A 20,091-nucleotide genomic window follows, 5' to 3' on the forward strand; every position below is an offset into this window, starting at 1 on the left:
CTTGATGGAGGTAAGGCCTCCTATGAGGATGGAGGATCCAGCAGTTTCTCTCTACATGGAAGGCTATCACTAGAGGCTGGTAGATGCTAAAGATTGTGGAATGCGATTACAGCATGCATTTCTTTCATCTACCAGTACAACACAGCTGTTTGGTCTTCAATTTGGATCATTTGCTCATCCCAACTCCATCTTGAAGTAGACATTTTACTTTACCTTTCGGTTATAGAACGAGTTAATCTATTGGGGCATGATGGAAGTTTTTATTGTGGTATTTATTTATCCCCAAGTAATTTGGGGGGGGGGGGCTGGTAGAGATTAATTTTGGCCATATGAAAGCTGAACAAACATCTGGAGAGAGAGAAATTAAAAATTCCCTCCACACCATCTTCCCTTTCATTCAGATGGGACCCTGGATGTGCATTTTGGACCTGAATGATGCATATACCCAAGGCACTAACCACCCAAGCCATTGGAAATATGTTTCATAGTAGATCAGCAGTACCAATACAAGGTTCTGCTCTGAAGGTTTTCACGAAATCCCAGGCAGTAGCAGCAACATATCTTCATCAGTAGGGTATATGTATTTCCCTACGTAGATGACTAGTTAAGGCACTCTTCAAGGCCAGGGTCTTGAATTCCCAGAACTAAATTTTACAACTGTTTCAGTCTTTAGGGTTTGTCATTAACTTTTCCAAGGCACGTCTAGTACCAACTCAGAGAATCCAGTTTATTGGAGCCTAGAAAGGCTCTATAAAGGCAAAGGTAACCCTGCTGGAGGTCAGGGCATGTTTGAGTTCAACTGCAAGGCATGATGAACCTGAGCTGTTCATAGCCCATTCAGCTCTGCTCAACCTCCGTCACACGGCTGTCTCAAATCTCTTCAGTGGGAATTTTGGTCACAGTGGGATAAACTTTGGCAACCTCTGTCAATCCTATTGAAGTAACCCAGAAGATGAAAAAATCCCTATGGTGGTGGGCTGTCGGCCATGGAGCCTACCTTCAAGCATCAACCCTTCCACGATTATCCAACATGCTGGTGTATTATCTCAGTTGGATTTTCCAACTCCAGGAATAGTAGTTGGATCAGAGAGTTGCAGATGAACTATTCTTCAGGTGGATTGACTGTCAATAGAACGTTTTGCTTTGAAGCCAATCAGAGTTTTGCTACATTCTTCCAAGTGATTTCAGATTAGCAAAAGATGCTTTTCTGCTGAATTGGGATGACAATCTACTGTGTGTTTCTAAGACTACCACTGGTAGCCAGGACAGTTGAAAAGGTAATACATAATTAAGCAGATATGTTCCTCATTGCCCCAGCATGGCTGAAATAAGTATGGTACTTCTACCTCATTCAGCTCTCTGTAGATCCTTCAATTCTGCTGGGGACCTCGCTGTTCCCTCCTCACCCAAGAGAGAGGATGACTATACCATCTCAATCTGCCACCTCTCAACCTGACTGCTTGGAGATTGAATGCTCATTAATATCTCCTTGGGCACTGCCTAAGTAAGTGGAAGATAGCTTTTGCAAGAAACCTATGTACTAGGAAATCATGTGCAGTTAAGTGGAAAAGAAGTTCAGCTTGGTGCCATTCAGTATCATTGGCTCTGTCTGCTTGCCACCCTAAGAATCTTCTAAAATAAGTATTCTTCCTCTCTTTCAGGCCGATACAGTATACTGTATCGGCCTGAAAGAGGTTAACCTGCGACGGAGCGCACTGTTAACCTGCCTTTGGATGCATGTTTTCCCTTACCCCTTATTCAGTAAGGGGAGGAAAACGCGCATCCAATCCAATGCACCTAATGGTGCCCTCAACATGCAAATGCATGTTGATGGCCCTATTAGGTATGCCCGTGCGATACAGTAAGTAAAATGTGCAGCCAAGCCGCACATTTTACTTTAAGAAATTAGCGCCTACCCAAAGGTAGGCGCTAGTTTCTGCTGGCACCGGGAAAGTGCACAGAGAAGCAGTAAAAACTGCTTTTCTGTGCACCCTCCGACTTAATATCATGGCGATATTAAGTCGGAGGTCCCGATGAGTAAAAAAAAGTTAAAAAAAAAAATTTTTAAATGGGCCGAAAACCGGACGCTCAATTTTGCCGGCGTCCGGTTTCCGAGCCCATGACTGTCAGCGGGCTCGAGAACCGACGCCGGCAAAATTGAGCGTCGGCTGTCAAACCCGCTGACAGCCGCTGCTCCGGGTCAAAAGGAGGTGCTAGGGACGCACTAGTGTCCCTAGTGCCTCCTTTTTCCTGTTTCTATCGCACCACCTAATTTAAATACTGTATCGCGGGCATTCGTCCGCTCTCCCGCAGACTTTACTGAATCGGCCCTTTTGTCGGGTCTTTGCACCACTTCTGTAAAGGTACATTTGAATGCCATTATAGTGCACTACCCTCATGTAGAAGGAAACCAATCTATATTCATCCTCTGGTTTCCAGATTCAGGAAGTGGTTGTGGTATACAAAACCTTCAGCCTTGAAGCCTGCTGTGCCCTGGGATCTCTGTATTGTCCTTGCATAGTTAATGAAACCTCCAATTGAACTATTGGACTCTTTCATTGAAATTCATCACCTGGAAAGTGGTATTTCTGCTGGCAATCACTTTGGCAAGAATAGAGTGAACATATTACAAGCCTTGGTCTCTTACTCACCCTATCTGTAGTTTTTCCACAACAGGATGGTGCTTCATACTCAGCCGAAATTTCTACAAAAAGTTGTCTCTGCGTTTCTTATTAATGAAGTCAGTCTTGCCTGAATTTTTTCCAAAGCCACATGTGCACAGAGGTGAGAAGGCCCTTCATTCTTTGGACTGTAAGAAGGCCATTACTTACTGTTTTGTGAAGAACTCAACTGCATTGACAAGCTTCCCAGTTGTTTGTCTCCTATGACCTTAACAGAATGGGAATAGTAGTTGATAAATATATAATTTCCAATTGGCTAGTATTTCACACTTTTTATGTGCTGGCCTCCAAATCAGACTGTCAAAGCTCATAAAGTTTGAGCTATGGCTACTTTAATTGCTTATTTAAGAGCTGTTTCGATTGAAGACCTCTGCAAAGCTGCGATGTGATTAACTGTGTACCTTTTGTCCTACTCCATCTGGGCAATTCTCAAGGAATGGCAGTAACTTTGTACAAATAGTTTTGTGCAGCCAGTAGTCTCCACAAGGGAGCTGAATTGTGTATTCAGTAAGTGCTTTGTGATGCGATCCTTAGATTGGGATTCACAATCTGAAGGTTACACTGTAGATATGCCCCTCTTACAGTACAAAGAATGAAGGGCCTTCTCTCCTCTTCATCTTTGCTTGTCGACAGAGAAAGCAAGTATTCTTACTGTAGATGGGGATCTCCGTGGATGAGATGAATTAACTGTTTTTAATTCCTACCTACCTCCCTGGAGAGATGACTGCTTCACTAGACTTAAGCTCTACAGTTGACTAAGGGGCTCATGAGGCAGCATTCCAGTGGGAACCTCCACACATGATCAGTAAAGCAAAAGCTCACACACACACACACACATACACTCACACTCTCCCTTATACACTTTCTCCCAGGTCAAGCAGATGCATAGATGGGTGACATCATCAGATGGAGCCCGGCACGGAATACTTTTGTCAAAGTTTCTAGAAACTTTGATTGGCACACTGAGCATGGCACTAACCCCGCAGCCACACTGGGTCCCCCTTCAATCTCCTTTTTTCCACGGTGCTGTTGCCTTGCAGTTTGTGGAACTCTCATTTTTCCCTCACAGAAGAATTTGGTTTTTTCCCCTGCCTCTGAGTCCCTCATCGCAAATTGATTCCTCCGGAATTTGGTAGCTACTTTTTTGCGTTGTTACGGTCTGTTCCCGAGTGTCTACCTCCCAGCGGCCACCGTCCGCGCGCTGCATTTTTTTTTTTTTCAATGGCGACCGGTTTTAGGAAGTGCCCCGAGTGTCCATGGACTATGTCTCACGGACTCACACGACGTTTGCGTCCTGTGTCTAGGACTTTCCTACGATGTCAGTCGGTGTCCCAGCTGTGCTTAGATGACCCCCAAAGACCGGTGCGCCCACCTGGACAAGATGGAGCACTTGTTTGGTTCCAAGCAATCTCCATCGACTCCAGTACCGGGTACATCGAGTTGCGGGGATCGATCTGACTTGGGACCTTCACCTTCAGTGCCCCGCCGCGATGATCAAGGGACAGGAGATCGCCCCTCACCGGCATCAGGACATTTGAAGGCTTCTGGATTGTCTTCCTCGGCGCCAGAGAAGGACCAGGCCGAGCACCGTGGGAAGCATAGACACCAGCACAGACTGTCTTCACCGTCCAGTGCTGGCAGACACTGGAGGGACATCGGCCTCAGCTGAACCCCCTCCAAAGAGGCCTTGTCCTCCTCCAAGCCCAGGATCCCAGGGCGACCCCACCGCTTTCAGTCTCGGGCACCGAGTCGTCGTGGACCCCCGTGGACACTTGGTGATGCCCAGCCTGCTTCCTCCTCCTGGGTCTGTGTTCACTACACCTGCATTTAGAGAGGAGTTGGATTGCATGGTTCAACAGGCAGTGCTAAATGCCCTCCAGCAACCACTGACGCTGGCCCCCATACCTGCACTGGAACCAGTGCCCTCCATGTTGGCACCTCTGCTGGAAAGGCTGGATGTGCTGCTCGGTGCCTTACCGATGCAGCCCATACCGGCGGGCTCCCTCCCCCCCCCCCCCCCCATTACGATCCTGATTCTGGGATCCTTGGAGAAGGAAGATGCGACTCCACGCCCACCTCCATGAGCAGTACCGCCTGTGCCAGATCCTGTTCCTGGACCCTCTGGCCTCCCGGGTCCCCGCCATCCATCGCAGGTCCCGGTGCCCTCCATGCTGGCGCAACCGCTGTCGGTTCCCTCTTGCCAACCATTGGTGCCTTCGCCCCGTGATTTGGGTTTTGGCTTTCCTCTTCGACCCAGACAGTTTAGTGGTGAGGAGGAAGCCCCTTTCAACCTGTGGGGAGATGCCTCCTCCGAGCATTCCTTGGAGGCCTCCAAAGACCTTTTTTCAGAGCCTTCTCCTCCAGGCGAGAGACTGTGCTTGCCTCCTGAGAACTTATCTTTCACGAGCTTTTTGTGGGCAATGGCAGAAACCATTCCCTTCCAACTTTTAACAGAAGAGGATGCTCGCCGCAAGATGTTGGAGGTTTTCTAAATTGTGGATGTCCCTAAGGAGATGGTGGCCATCCCGGTACATGAGGTTCTCCTAGACCTCCTCTACCAACTCTGGGAGCATCCAGGTTCCATGACTCTGGTCGACAGAAAGACGGATGCCATCTATTTAGTGCAACAGGACCTGGGCTTCCAGAAGAGCCACTTGCCTCACCAGTCAGTGATAGTAGAATCAGCCCAGAAAAAGATGAAGAGGGCCTGCCCTCACTCCTCCGCCCCTCCGGGGAAGGACCACAGAGCCATAGACGCTCTAGGCCAGAAAGTTTTCCAAGGGGCCATTCTTATCGCCTGAATAGAGGCATACCAGTTATGCATGAACCAGTACAATCGAAACCTCGGGAAACAGGTCCAGGAATTCTCTAAGGGCCTCCCGTAACAGTTCCAGGAGGGCCTGGAATCTATTGTCCAAAAAGGATTTGAGGCTGATAAGCATGAAGTGAGGGCAGCCTACGACATATTTGAATCGGCGGCAAGGGTCTCAGCAGCAGGCATGGGTCCTGACGATGGGCTTGGCTGAAAGCCTCCAACCTCTGTCCGGAGGTGCAAGACAAACTGGCTGACCTCCCTTATACAGGAGAGAACCTGTTTAGGGACAAAATCTGGGATGCAGTGGCCCAGCAAAAAGATGACCATGAGACCCTGCGCCAGTTGTCTACTACCACCTTGGAGCATGCTCAGTGTGCCAGTCAAAGTTTCCAGAAACTTTGACAAAAGTATTGTATGCTGGGCTCCATCTGATGATGTTACCCATTTGTGAGGACTAACATCCTACTGTCCTGGGAGAACATCTGTTACAGGTAAGCAACTCTGCTTTCTCTCAGGGCCCCTCTCTCTCTTCTTTGGGCATTGCAGGATGGGTCTGCAGCAACCTACAGGGCTTCTCTTTGGGCTATGATGGGATGGGTTCCACCACGGCCCAGCCAGGCCTCACAACTTCAGGCTGCGGAGGTATGGGTTGTGCTGCAGACTCACCGAGCCTTCGATCTTTGGGCTCTCCTGAGCTCAGAGAGTGGTCCGTTTGGTGCCATTGGATGACACCACCCACATGTGTATGGCTTAATAATCCTGTTCTCTATGGAGAACTCCAGTTTTACTGTGAGCAAACTTGCTATAGGGGAACAGTAATTTACCCTTTCGAACAATTTGAGGAGTAGGGGACGTATCATGAAACTAGCAACTGGTAGATTTAAAACAAATTGTAGGAAGTATTTTTCATTCTATGCATAGTTGAGCTATGGAATCTTTTGCCAAAGGATGTGGAGTTCAAAAGAGGGCTAGACAAGTTCCTGAAGGAAATGTCCAGAAATAATTATTAGCCTGGTAGACTTAAAAAAGCCAGCACTTATTCCTGGGAGTGAGGTACAAGAAATAGATCTGCTGGATACTTGTGATCTGGACTAGCCACTGTCGGGGACAGGATGCTGGGCATGATGGACTTTGCCTGACCCAGCATGGCAATTTGTGTACAAAACACAAAGTATTGAGAGAAGGACAAGGACTCATGATACAAAGACATGATGATCTCATATGTTGCTTTCCCTTTGAATAATAGGCTAAAAACCCATCAGCTTTTGTAAGTGATATGAGATTTGTTTGCTTATAAAAAGTGAACTAGCTGTGTGTGTGTGTGTTACTACTGAAAATGCAGAGTTTCCTAACAGACTTTCACTGTTTTTGTGTGTTTTCATCTATTAGACAATACAGAATTTACCTATCCAGGCAGGTTCTTCACCAAGTCCACAGGTAATTCCTTTTTCCTATTAAGTTTTAAAAAAACAAAACACACAAATTAACTGATTTAGGAATTCTGACTTGTAAATATCTCTTTTTAAAAGTTTGTACAGCAAAGGTTTTCCCCACTGTGTTAAGCCAGTGGCAAAATTGTTTGTTCAGGAAGGCCTATAACTTAACATTTTAAAAATGCAAAACAGACTGAACAGCTCAACTACCACCTTTCATTTGAAAAGGATGCTTGTACAGTTAAAATTATTATTATTATTATTATTTTTTTAATTTGACTGGAAACTTGTTTAACAGTTACTTGAGATTTGCATGCAAATCTCATCATGCACTTTTCTTGCTGATTAAACTAGCTGATTTGATTGTTCTAATCTGATTACTGTGATGTATAATTTTTAAAAGGTTTGACATCATTGGTATTCCTTTCTATGCTATAAGAAAGCCTTCCGACCTTTTGCTTTTGTCTTCATATGAAAGATTACATGTAGTAATATTAAATGTCACATTCTGGATATTTTTCTCCCTGACAGCTTTTTTAGTCTTAACTCTAACTTGGTTTAAGTACTTTGGCTAGAAGTCACAATCACTATTAGCATAAAGATTAATAAGTATGAGGGGGATGTAATCCTAAATTGTCCTTTTTCATTTTAAAACTGTACCTCTCTGGGAATTTTTTTATTTATTTGATTTGTATTCTGCTTTTTGATACTTCAAAGTGGATTACATTCAGATAGTATAGGTATTTCCCTATCCCCAGAGGGTTTACAATCTAATTGAACATTTACAAGTGATCATAGGGTTAAATAAGCCTTATTTCCCCACACAGTTTTTTTATTTCTGTATAACTTTAACTTCCTGTTTCTTTTCATCCAGGCAGGCCAGTCCACACAACTGGGTTTATGCATACCAACCAGCAAATGGAGTCAGATCAACAGATTCACTGATGTCACTCCTATATTCCCATATACTGATATCAGCCAGCCACTTTTTCAGACTCCAACAGATGGTGGACATGCATTTGGTTCTGTGAACATAGGTCTGTCAGGTTTGGGATGGGTTTGAGAACTCCTGAGATGACAGTTGAGTCTCCTTCCCTCAGTTGAGCTGCACCCAGTGATAAGAGAAACTTTGCTGTGAAAGTTTAATGAGGTGAAGGTAGGGTCCCTCTCCTTCTGAAAGGAGCTGGGCAGACTTCCAGAGGGGTAAGGCAGCCTTGATCTATCTCCTGTCCTGCCTCCTCCAACTTATTTCCTGTTTTATCTCTTCTCCTCCTCTGTTTATTTCCCTTGTGCTCGTCAGGCATCGGGGAGTGTATTTCTTTAAATGTGTGCCCTGATAGGGGGATCAATTAAAAAGAAAAAAAAAGACTTGACTGCACAACTGCATGAAGCTCTGAGAAGTACAGAGCTGTGCTGATGAATACAGCGGCACAAGTTTTCACTGCCAACATTTTACTAGTCGGTGGGGGGGGGGAATGGATTTGGAGGTTCCCAACTGGATAGTGGTAACTATGACCATAGATGCAAGCCTCCAAGGATAGGGAGCTCACTGCCAGGAACTGGTAGCACAAGGCCAGTGGTCTCCTGAGGATATGGGTTGGTCCATCAATTAGCTGGAGGTTTGAGCGATTCAGCTGGCATTCTTGAGATTTATGGATCGGTATTTAAGGAGGGTGGTGAGAGTGATGTCTTACATAAATCATCAGGATGGAAACTGGAGTCATTAGGTTTCTCTGGAAATGGATCTACTTCTGTCATGGGCAGAGCAGTTTCTTCAGGCCGTATCAGTGTCTCACGTAGCAGGCATAGACAAGCAGATTATCTGTCGCCACGCTCTGGATCCAGGGAATTGGCAAACAATATTTTCTAACTCATTGTCTCCTGATGGGGTCGGCCTATTATGGCAAACGACGTGATTGCAAAAGTACATCTCTTTTACAATCACAGACTGAATCCTTGGGCAATCAGGATCAACATTCTCATGCTCCCATGGCCAGAGGACAGGATATACATATTTCCTCAGTGGACAATGATATAGCTCAACACCCGGGAGTGGTTCTTTTGGTGGCTCCGGATTGGCCTCGGTGGTCTTGGTATGTAGATCTTCAGTGGCTGCCAATGTGCAAGGATTAGCTATGTTGGGGTCTGAGCCTCCCTGAGAATCCTGATCAGTTTTGTCTTACTGTTTGGCCCTTGAAAGGGCTCAATTGTTGAAACTGGGTATTCCTCGACAGTAGTGAGCACTTTATGAGCCTGAAAGTTTTCTTCCTCCTTGGCTTACGTACGGGCCTGGAGAATTTTTGAGAATTCATGCTTAGAGTGGACATGTCAGCCCACTTGGGCATCTTTTCCTTTCATTCTGGAATTTTTACAAGAAGGCTTGATTAAGGGATTAACCCGTAATACTCTGAAAGTATAGGTAGTGGCTGTGGTTTGCTATAGGGGACACATTCATGGTCGAACTCTGTCCTCACATCCAGATGTTTGTAAGTTCTTGAAGGGTGTTAAACATATTCAACAACCTCTGTGGATATCCTACTTCTATTGAATCTTAATTTTGGTACTGGCATTTTTATCAGGCCCTACCTTTCTTCCTCTCAAGTAACTTACCTTGTGTTTAACAATGGAGACTGTATTTCTAGTCACCATGTGGTCAGTGCGGTGGATTTCAAGAGAGCCTTTTCTAGTGATTACTCTGGATAGAAGGCAGATTAGAATGGTACCTTCCTTTTTACCAAAGATTGTTTCAGAGTTTCACTTGAATCAGTCCATATCATTGCCATCTCTGGCTGGAGGAGGGAGGGAGGAGCAATAGCCCAGTGGTTAGAGCAGTGGGCTACAAACCAGGAGACCAGGGTTCGAGTCCTGCTGTCGCTCCTTGTGACCTTGAGCAAGTCACTTAACCCTCCATTGCCTCGGGTACAAACTTAGATTGTTGATATCTCAGATCAAATGTCGGTATAAATAAGGGGTATGAATGAGCAGGAATTTGTGAGGTTATGGCCTTTGAATGCGAGGTGGCATCTTTTGTGATACCTTAAGGTTAAGGAGTTTGAGGATGGATCATCTTTTTGTCATTCACAGAAGTGAGGAGAAGGGCGCATTGGATTAAGGAGAAAGTAACAGTGGCTTATATGGATGTGGATATGCTGTTGCCAAAACAGATTAGAACTCATTCTGTGAGAGCGCAGGTGGAATTGCAAGTGGTGTCTGCGACTGAGATAAGTAAAGCAGCGACGTGGACATCCTTGCAAACTTTTTTTTCCAGACATTGTCGTCTGGATGTTAGGATTGGGGAGGATGCATCTTGTGAAAGCTGTGTTGACAGGAGCTCAGGCAGCCTTCTACCCTAAGAGGAAGTAACTTTGGTACATCCCAGTTACGTGGACTGGCCTGCCAGGATGATGAGAAGGTGAAATTACTATTTACCTGATAACTTCCTTGCCTCTAGGACAAGCAGGCCAGTCCACACTCCTGCCCTGGGCTCTCTATGCGCATATTGCTGAGAGAGAGCGTCTGGTGACTGGCATACATTGTCAGAATTCCTAATCTGTATTCCTTTTGCAGAGATGTTTTCAGATGTGGGATGGAGGCTGGTGGTGATTCCTGGGTCATTTGAGGACATGGTACGTTGGTGCCTTCCATTCCCCTCTATAATTCCTTCCTTCCTTGGTCAAGAGCATCTTGTTCTATTGGAAGTGTTTAAAAAAAAATTGTTCTGGTTGAAGTTTTAACAGTTGAAGTTTTTGTTCAGTTGTCCATAGTTAGCTTTTCCAAGAATGCTGGCTGATATCAGTATATGGGAGTGACATCAGCAAGTCTGTTGATCTCCGTCTCCATCTGCTGGTCGGTGTGCATAAACCCAGTTGTATGGACTGGCCTCAGTGTGCTAGAGGAAAGAAAATGTCAGGTAAGAAGTAATTTCACCTTTTCCCCAAACTCGTATCCAAGTGGTGGTACCTCTCCGTACGTTTTAGAGGGACTACTGATTAGATTTTTAGATAAGTAATCTGGATAGGGATACATTTTTCACAGAATTAAACTTGCATTATTCACGTTTAATTATTAGATGTGAATAATTCAAGTATTGATTTTTCTTATTCCCTTTGTTCTTCATTTCTCTGACATTTGTAATTTGCAGTGCATAAAATTCTTCTTTTCTCCCAACATGTTTGCCCCCACTATTCTGGTATGTTGTACAGTACACTGTAATGGGGGATTACAGTGCCCATCATCTGCTTCAAGTCAGCAAACTGTCAGGTTGAAATATCACCCATGGCTGTATATGGATAAATTGTAGTGTTAAACACATGCAAAAGGACAAAATCATCTTTTTAAACTTAAAATCTTTCTTACTTTAGGTTTTCTTCTGTTTGCAGCTCACTGTTGGCTCTATCAGGAAGCTGTGAATCCCTGATGAGCTTTATACATGGTTGGAGCATTGCCTGTGAAAGAGTGCAATAAGCACAGCTTTCTTTTAACTTATTTGATTCATTTTTGGATACATAGTGAGATATTTTAGTGTTAGGCACCTGCAGGCAACATTTTACTCTGTTTAGCTTTTGAGTATGCTAAATTGAAGGTTTAATATGCATTCACATCATGGTATTTCTGTAGTTCAATTGAAATGACTACAAGTGGTACAAGTGGGATAAAGTACTCTAAATGATATATGTAGTAGCCAATCAACACCTTTACGTATCTACCCAATTAAACAGATTTTGAAAAGGGCATCTGCCTACTCAGTTTCTTCAGATCAGCTGTCTGTAGCTTGCACATAAATCTTGACTTTTTTTTTTAAATTGCAGGTGCCTGATAATCCACCCAACTATATTCTTTTCCTAAATAACTTGCCTGAAGAGACCAATGAGATGATGTTATCTATGCTCTTTAACCAGTAAGTTAGACTTCCCATGAAAACATCTGTCAAGCAGACTGCTTTACTGATGACTTTTCCCTCTGTGTGAAATGCTTGATTTTCTTTGACTAGGAAGTGAAAGCCAAGAAAAAAGGTTAAGTAACCATATTGTTTAAAGAGAATGGAAAGATGACTCTGCAGGTTAATGGTTCAGTTTTGAAAACCCTAAGAGAGATTCCTCCAAATCATCTGAGGAGTAAATATCTTGGCCTCTGAAACATTCAATATTTAAAATGTATATGCCAGCCAGAGTGCTTCCATCGTATTGAGTGGAAATAGTTTCTTAGCCTTAAATTAACGAGAGGTTTGTTTGTGAAGGCTCAGCTTTTAAAGTGCATGTTAGAGGAAGTGGTATTATATATTTTTTCTTGAAGTTGAATCGCATTCACTTTAAAGTTAATGTGCCAACTAATTAAGAAATAAAACATGATGGGTGAATTTCGAGTTATTTGAATGTGTGTTGTTAGGCAGGAAGTGGGAAACAGAGTGAATTCAATCACTGGAGAAGTGTTTAGATAGCCTAATTAAACACGTCCTGCAGTGTCTCACTGCAGCAAAGACGAAACTGAGGGAAATGCTGGTTTAAGTGACATTTTTGAAGCTCTAAAGTTGTTGTATTTGATTTCCTCCTCTTACTCGGTGTTGAGGTCCACCCCCCACCTTGCATCTGCATTTTATTTTGTACTTGCATGGACTAACTACCTACAATTATGACTACAGCTTAAAATGTGATTTAATACAATTTGGGATATTTGGGAGGGAGCATTTTTGTTAGAGCTATGTAAGGCACTTGAGCTCCCCTCACAGCAGGTACAAATTACATATATTAGATATTAGTGCAATTTCTATTATATGAAATTTGTACCTGCTGTGACAGACAGACAGCATATAAGATGAAGAATAACATAAAGAAGGTGCTAGAAGAGCTGTGCTATTAATGGAAATGTAGACACACTTGTAATACTAGCTTTGTCAGTCACTAACACAATCCCCAGTTTCTGCTGATAAGGCAGGGTAAATTCTATGAGACCATCTTAAAGATCCACAGCAATTCTGTGGAACATTTGAATTTTAAAAATGTTCTTAAACTGAAATATTTCTGAATCATAGTATTCTTCCTTTTGCAGTTTTTGTTTTTTTTTTGTGTGGTTTTTTTTTTTGCATTTTTAGGGGGGTTTTTCTGTTTTCTTATTGCTTAACTTTACAGTCTTGTGCACAGTACATTTGGTTTCTCATTCTCAAAGATGCTAGCATTCCTCTCAGTTACATCTTCTCTCCCATTTTTTCTTTTTGCCTTCGCCTCCAGTGTTTGTATTTACTCCTTGTTGTTCTTTCATTTTTACATCCCTCCCTTTCCTTATTTCATCTGTCCCAAATATCTTATTTTCTTGTCTCCATTTCCCACAGTATTTCATCTCACACATTTCTTACCCCCATCTTAATCCCTAGCTATCCCCTTCTCATCGATTCATTTTTCTCCCAATGATATCCCTTAGATTTAATGACACCTCTGCTCACTACCTTTCGTTCATATATCAACCTCCCATGCTATCCCTCCTTTTCATCTCACTGCACTGCTTTTCCAGTTCATTTGTCCTTTCCCCTTCCTCCACTTTCAGCATCGCACCACTCTCACCTCCGCCCTCAGCACCAGGGGCACAGGCACCACCAGCTTTAAAAAGGGGTGTGCTGAGCACTACCAACTCTAGATACTGTTGCCAGTTCCCTGCATCCTGTTTTCCTCTGTGTGCTCTCCCAAGTCTCATTCATCCACTGCTTTTCCCTATCCCAGTCAGCATCTCTAAGTCATCGCATTGCAGCTTAAATACAGGCACATTCACCCTCCTGCAGCCCCGTGGTGAAAACGTTCTTTGTTCAAACATGGGCTTCTGTATCTACAGAGGACAGCATGGTTCAAACATCTGCTATTAGAACTATGCAGAGTTGGCCTTCTCAGGGTTTTCATTTCAGTTTTTGTCTGCATTTTTCTGTTTTTAATTTGTGGTCCCTTATTTTGTATTGGCCAAGGGTCAGTTGGTGTTCCGTTCGTGTGAATGAGATGAGAGATTCTGCTGGCATATAGTGTCTGGATTGTTTTGTTTTTCCAGTGGAAGGTGTATTGGTGTTCTAGGGCCCCTAGTAATATGTGTAGTGCTGTCTCTTCCCAGGTACAGTTACTGCTGTGCCTGACTGTAAGCACCAGTTACAGATAAAGTAAAGCTCTGCTCCTGCTTTGGGCTGAGGACACTCTGAACTATCTCCACAGCCTGATGTCTTTATCAAAGGCTGGCTCAATGCTGCACGTTAGCATATCAAAAGACACATTTCCAACCCAGCCTTTGCTGTTGATGTCAGGCTTAGGGAGGCAGCTCAGAGGGTCAATTACATGGCAGCAGCACATTTTCTGATGCACCACCAACTTCAGAAGTTACCCTATATCCCTGCTCAGCACTGTATTATCTTCTGCTTCTCCCATCTTCTGACTTTAGCACAATAGCACGCTCAGTTCCTTTGTTACCAGTTTTATGAGGGAAATTTAGTTGTAAGTTTGCTAACAATGCCAAAATATGCCATTGGGCTTGCAAATTAATCCAGATAAATCTTGGAGACCAAGATGTCACCCAAATAGGCTAATATTTTAATACTAGTAGAGAAGTCTGTCAAAATTAATGAGGCTCAAATGGCCTTAAAACATGTACCTTCAGTTTGGAAAGGTTTTCTTCCCTTGCCTATATGCACATTGAACATTATCAGCCAGTAAGGCCTCCCCACGCCTAATACACACCTCAACTCTGCAAAACCATCAGTAGTATCCCTTATATACTAAAGGGTTCCTCCCCCCAGTGCTTTCTCCAATTTTTGTCACTGTGTGCAGATATTTTCTTTTGTACATCTTTTTATAAGTTGAATTCAGACTTATGCACCTGAGCAAGTATGATGCTAATATTAGGATATTGAAAGTGTTATTTCAGTAATTGTTTTAATAAAAATAATTCTGCATTATTGTTTTAGCATATTTGTTTTGAATAGAAAATATAAAATTTGCTTTCCTATTTTTTTATTGTTAATCATAATTATGTAGTAGAGGGGTGTATTTTTGTAGGTTGTATATGTGCATATGTGTTTTTATGCCATTTTATTGTGTTTGCACGTTTCACGACTTGTGCATGTGCACATGTACACAGCACAGAGGAAACAGTAAATACAACAGAGGACCTCAGTCCCTTAAGACATCCAAAACTGGAGCTTAATGTGTTTGGTTGGTTGGGTGGGTGGGTGATATGGATATTTGTCTCAGTGAGTGGACAAGATTCTTAGGATAGATGGAATAAGAAAAGGGAGGATTGTAAAAGTGAGAGAACAAGGAGTACGACATTGGAGGTGAGGCAAAAATAAGAAAATGGGAGAGGAGACATACTGTGGTTGAGAAGAAAACTTGCATCTTTGAGAATGAGAACAGAATGTAGTGTGAGATTGTATGGGTGTATGTATGTTAGTGAGTGTGGGTCTCTCTCTGAGGTGGGGGCATGTGGCCTGCTACCTATTATCCTTGCAAGCAATACAATAGGATTTAGTGGGAGTTGTCCAAAGTACTTCCTGTAGATTAGATGGGTGGGGAGGTCAGATGATCAGACTGCACCCAAATTTGCTTCATGACGATGAATCCAAATCTGGCTTGTCTTGTTTCATGCCTTATACCGTTCCTGAAGCTGCCAAATAATGGCTCATATTGTGTGCACTGTGGCAGAGAGACACTGTAACTTTCCACCCAGGATATGCATTGTGCATTGTGAGGGAATGTCTTTGCCAGCAGCAGCGGTCTCCGGTGTGTTTTGGGAGACTAATGAATAACAGGCTGAAGGCCTTGCAGTGATTGCATGCACATAGGAGCTATAAACAGTTCTCAGCAGTTTTAGCAAATATATTGATCTTGGCTTTTTCATTAGCAGCAGCTATTTTGTAGCGTTCCATCTTGGTTCACTGAAGTTTGCCTATGTATGTAGCCTATAGAATTGTCTGAAATCATGTCCCTTGTATTATATTTGGTGCATCAGTTTTGTAGAACCAAGCTAACCACACCACCTCCTCCTCTACCCCCTCTGCTTCTCTCAGCATTCCATTTCCCATTATCCACCTCCACCTTGCAGTTTTCATTTGCTAAGCTCACGTCTTATTCCCCATAGCTGGGGACAAGTGAGAGTCTGGCAAGAGGCGTGGTGGGGGAGATTTACAATTTGATATTGCTGGCAGTGGGAAAGAATGAGGCGAGGAGGCAGGTTGGCGGGGTTGAAGAGTGAGAAAAGAAGGCGATTTGAATAGGATAAAGAATGTGGCAGAAAGCTGATTAGGAGAGAGCAAGTGATCTGGCAACAGTGGGAATGAGGGAGGCAGTCTGGGGAAAGTATGAGATCAAGGCAGTCTGGCAGAGATCAGAAAAGTGAAGTGGTTCCACTGTGGCAATGGGGCCATATGATCTGGCAAAACAATGCACAAGAAAATGAAGTACTCGGGTAGGGCAGAAGAGAGAGTGAAGAAGCTGAGGGGGAATGGAAGAAATGAGGTGACAAACAGCTGTAGAGAAATGAAAAGGTAGCCAAGTAGAGGCTCAGCGGGAGAGGAAAACTATGCAGCCGTCCAGCAGAAAACGACGACAACAACAAAGTTCCCGTTTCTTGCAGTTCTGTGGCTGATTTTATAGTGGGATTGGTCGCAAAATTGTGGGAAACCAGAGGCTCTGTGTTATAATTTACCTGGCAAAAACATTTTCTCATTTCAGCTAGTGCATGAGTTCTGTTAGATTTTTTTTTTGGACTACAACTTTAAAACTGCAAGGTGGATGGTTTTTCTTTTTTTTTTTTAATTTTATATAAATGTGCAGACAGCTCAGAGGTAGTGCTGATTCAGATGTTCTTTATAGTTTTAGCAAAGTGACAACAGATTGTTGAGAATTACTCATTTTATGTCTGTAGAGTCTGTTTGAACTACTGAACACAGCAAAAGTAGTGATTCATATTATTACTTTTATTATTGTTAGTGATTTTTTTCTCTGTGTTTGGAAACAATGCAGAATAACTGACCTTTAATTGCCAAGAGTATTTGTTTTGTTTTTTTGTATAGAAACATGATGGCAGAAAGATCATGACCTATCTACTCTGCCCATCCACACAACTGCTCACCTCTACAGTCCCTACCACACCCTAGGAGATCCCCTGCACTTGTCCTGTGCTTTCTTGAATTCAGATACTGTCCTTGTCTTCACCACCTCCAGTGAGAGGTTGTTCCATGCATTCACCATCCTTTCTGTAAAGAAATACATCCTTAGATTCCTCTTTGTCTACCCCAGCGAATCAGTGTCGATATATTTTAACTGTAGATTTACATCAATAGTTGACTGAGTTTTCCTTGTAATTTTGCTTCTTTTCTCCCTCCTTTCTAAGGTTTCCCGGCTTTAAAGAGGTACGTTTGGTACCTGGAAGACATGACATTGCCTTTGTGGAGTTTGAAGCTGAGGGGCAAGCAGGTACTGCTCGTGATGCCCTACAGGGATTCAAGATCACTCCATCCCATGCTATGAAAATCACATATGCCAAGAAATAACATTTACAGATATTCTTAGGAGTACTTCTGTGAAATTATATGTTTGCATTTTTTTGTTACCTAATATTTTCCTTTTGGAAAAATGTAATTTTTGTTTCTAGAAGAGTCAAAAGACTGATGCAGTAAGTCTTGTTTTAGTATGCTGTGGAATTACTACACAGCTGATTTCATAATTTTTAATGCAGTGGTCTTTCGTTTTGTACAATAAATATTCAAATCATCTGCTCTGGCTTGTCTGATTCATCTGAATTTAATTTAGGAAAATTAGCTTAAGCCTTAAGCAATTTTGCATTCATGTTTAATGAACTGGATACGTAACTAATATGGGCTTGATTCATGTTCTAGCAATTGAGGTAGATATCCCAAATAGATATGAACATTTTGGGCCCGATTTAAACTACAGGTAAATTGTTTCTAAACTACATTTTCCATGATGATCAACAAACAGAAAACTCAAATGTCTACCCACTTTAGGGAGCCCATTCTGCTCTGCCAAACATTGACTACCTTGGTTCTTCTCAGCTATGAACTGGCAATTGTCTTGATCTGGGAAAAAATGTTGCCTCCTAGTGCTACAAATGGAAGATAAGTACTTGGAGAGAAATAGAATGGTTTATTAACTGGAGGCCAATGAGCATAATGGGAATGCATGGATAAGAATAGGGTAGAAAAGTCGCACTTGCTGCACACTATATATAGCGATCGTGTGTTTATACAATGTAAGCTGCTTGTTGCAACAGTGTTATGGGTTCAGACCATGCACACTGGTAACCTGCCCAGGGGCTCTGACCTGGGGAGCTAATCTCATACAAACACAGACAATTACTGGAATTATATCTGGGGGCTTGAACCCAGGAGCTTATCCCCTACACAAATGGCCACACACAATTACTGGAATTATATCTGGGGGCTTGAACCCAGGAGCTTATCCCCTACACAAATGGCCACACACAATTACTGGAATTATATCTGGGGGCTTGAACCCAGGAGCTTATTCCCTACACAAATGGCCACACACAAACTTTGATTCAGTACAAGAAAGAAAGTTTGAGCAGTAAGAGGATAAAACAAAATCAGATCATATAGAAGTAGTTATGGTAAATAATTGCTACATAGATATAAAAAGCTTACATTTCCAAAGGATCAGCCATACCATCATGTCCAGGTTTCTCTCTCCCCTCTCTTTCTCACTGTCTCTTCTTAATCACCACAAAAGCTTGTGAAAGCAGCGGTGCTCCCTCCCTTGGAGCTCTTATCAGATTTCAGACACAGCTGTGTGGCCTTCATTCTCTCTCTCAGGATTTAGTAAAAGTTAATTGCTAGTTTTCTCATCATAGACTTAGTGGAATAACTAAATAAACTCTTGCCTATTTGCAAACATTTCACAGTGCAAGACAGGAAACAGGCGTTCACTCTAAGGTTGGCCATTGGCTTCAAACTAGTTTGTGTCTGGGTGAAAACTCTGAATCCATTTGGTCTATCCTCTATATGCATCCTCAGCAAAAGTAACAAAAAAATGACTCCAACAACCAGAAATTCTTATTTTGATAACCTAAAGGCATAACATGTTAAAATGTTAAAATATCCCTGTTAAAATGTAACTTTCCAAACTTAAGCTGTTTACTGTAAACCGACATGATGTTCAAAACTAATGCTGGTATATAAATGTTTTTAAATAAATAAAATAACATTGTCACTCTGAAGTAAACTCAAGTGGCTATAGTTTCTTTGGAAACCAGCAGTATAATTCCAGAGCTTTCCAGCAAAGATCCCTCTGGGCATGTGTGGCAATTCTGTGGTATTCCTCGATTCATCTTTTTTGATTGGAGTTGATGGTTGCATTTCTGAGTGTGCTGTGATCATTATTCCCTTCAAGTTTACTCCTTTTTGTTTATCAACTTTTTTGATTTAACGTTTTCTTTCTTTTTATCCATCAGGCCCCTTTTGTGGTAGTTTTGGACATGCCTTGTTAGACCCATTGTTTTCCTGCTTGGGCCATCTATCTGTTTAAAAATGTGTTATTTTACATGGTCAGTGGCATGGACTTGGCAGACTAGCTTCAAGACATGCCCAGTTTGCAGACTAAAGACATGCTAGAAATGTCTGTGTGAGAATCATGATGTGGCCTACTGCAACATGTACTCTAGAGGTTGCTGAGGGCCATTAAGATCTACAATATGACTGTTACATCTTGAAGATATCAGATTCCTTTGAGTTGGCGTCAAAGAAGTACATGGATAATGGAGACAAGTTGACCACTGGAGGCCCAGATATGTTGATGTCCAAAGGAAAAGACTGGGCTCTGAGGACTCAAGCACAGATCCAAGGAGAAACAGTGCAAAGAACCTGTTGAAGGAAATTGGTATCAGACCAAGGGGAAACGAGCGTGTGATCCCACCACCTAAGTGGCTTTACCCAGAGGGAAGCTTTATCTCCCATCAAACATGTTCATCACAGTGATCTCTAAGGCCAACTTCGAGCTTTCAGGTTGCCTCAAGACACCCTAAAGAAAGACTGCTGTCCTGCTAAATCCTCATTGACTTTCAGATCAGCAATCTCCGAGAAGGAGCTTCAGAGGGAAAATTCTGCACACAGAAAAATCAGGTGCAAGTGACCATGTGCATTTTGTACCAGTGACAAGTTTCA

General features: G+C 42.8%; 1 protein-coding gene across 2 annotated transcripts in view; it reads left to right on the forward strand.

Moving 5' to 3' along the window:
• The window catches only part of SNRPB2 (small nuclear ribonucleoprotein polypeptide B2), a 30,930-nt gene extending 13,260 nt beyond the window's left edge, over positions 1-17,670 (forward strand). For both annotated transcript variants that reach the window (XM_029593576.1, XM_029593575.1), the window contains exons 5-7: positions 6,886-6,933; positions 11,738-11,826; positions 17,286-17,670. In XM_029593576.1, the coding sequence (XP_029449436.1) occupies positions 6,886-6,933; positions 11,738-11,826; positions 17,286-17,445 (297 nt within the window). In that variant the 3' untranslated portion in view covers positions 17,446-17,670. The remainder of the gene's footprint in view (positions 1-6,885; positions 6,934-11,737; positions 11,827-17,285) is intronic.
• Positions 17,671-20,091: the final 2,421 nt, after the last annotated feature.

The sequence above is a fragment of the Rhinatrema bivittatum genome, chromosome 3 (assembly GCF_901001135.1).
Source record: "Rhinatrema bivittatum chromosome 3, aRhiBiv1.1, whole genome shotgun sequence".
NCBI lineage: Eukaryota > Metazoa > Chordata > Amphibia > Gymnophiona > Rhinatrematidae > Rhinatrema > Rhinatrema bivittatum.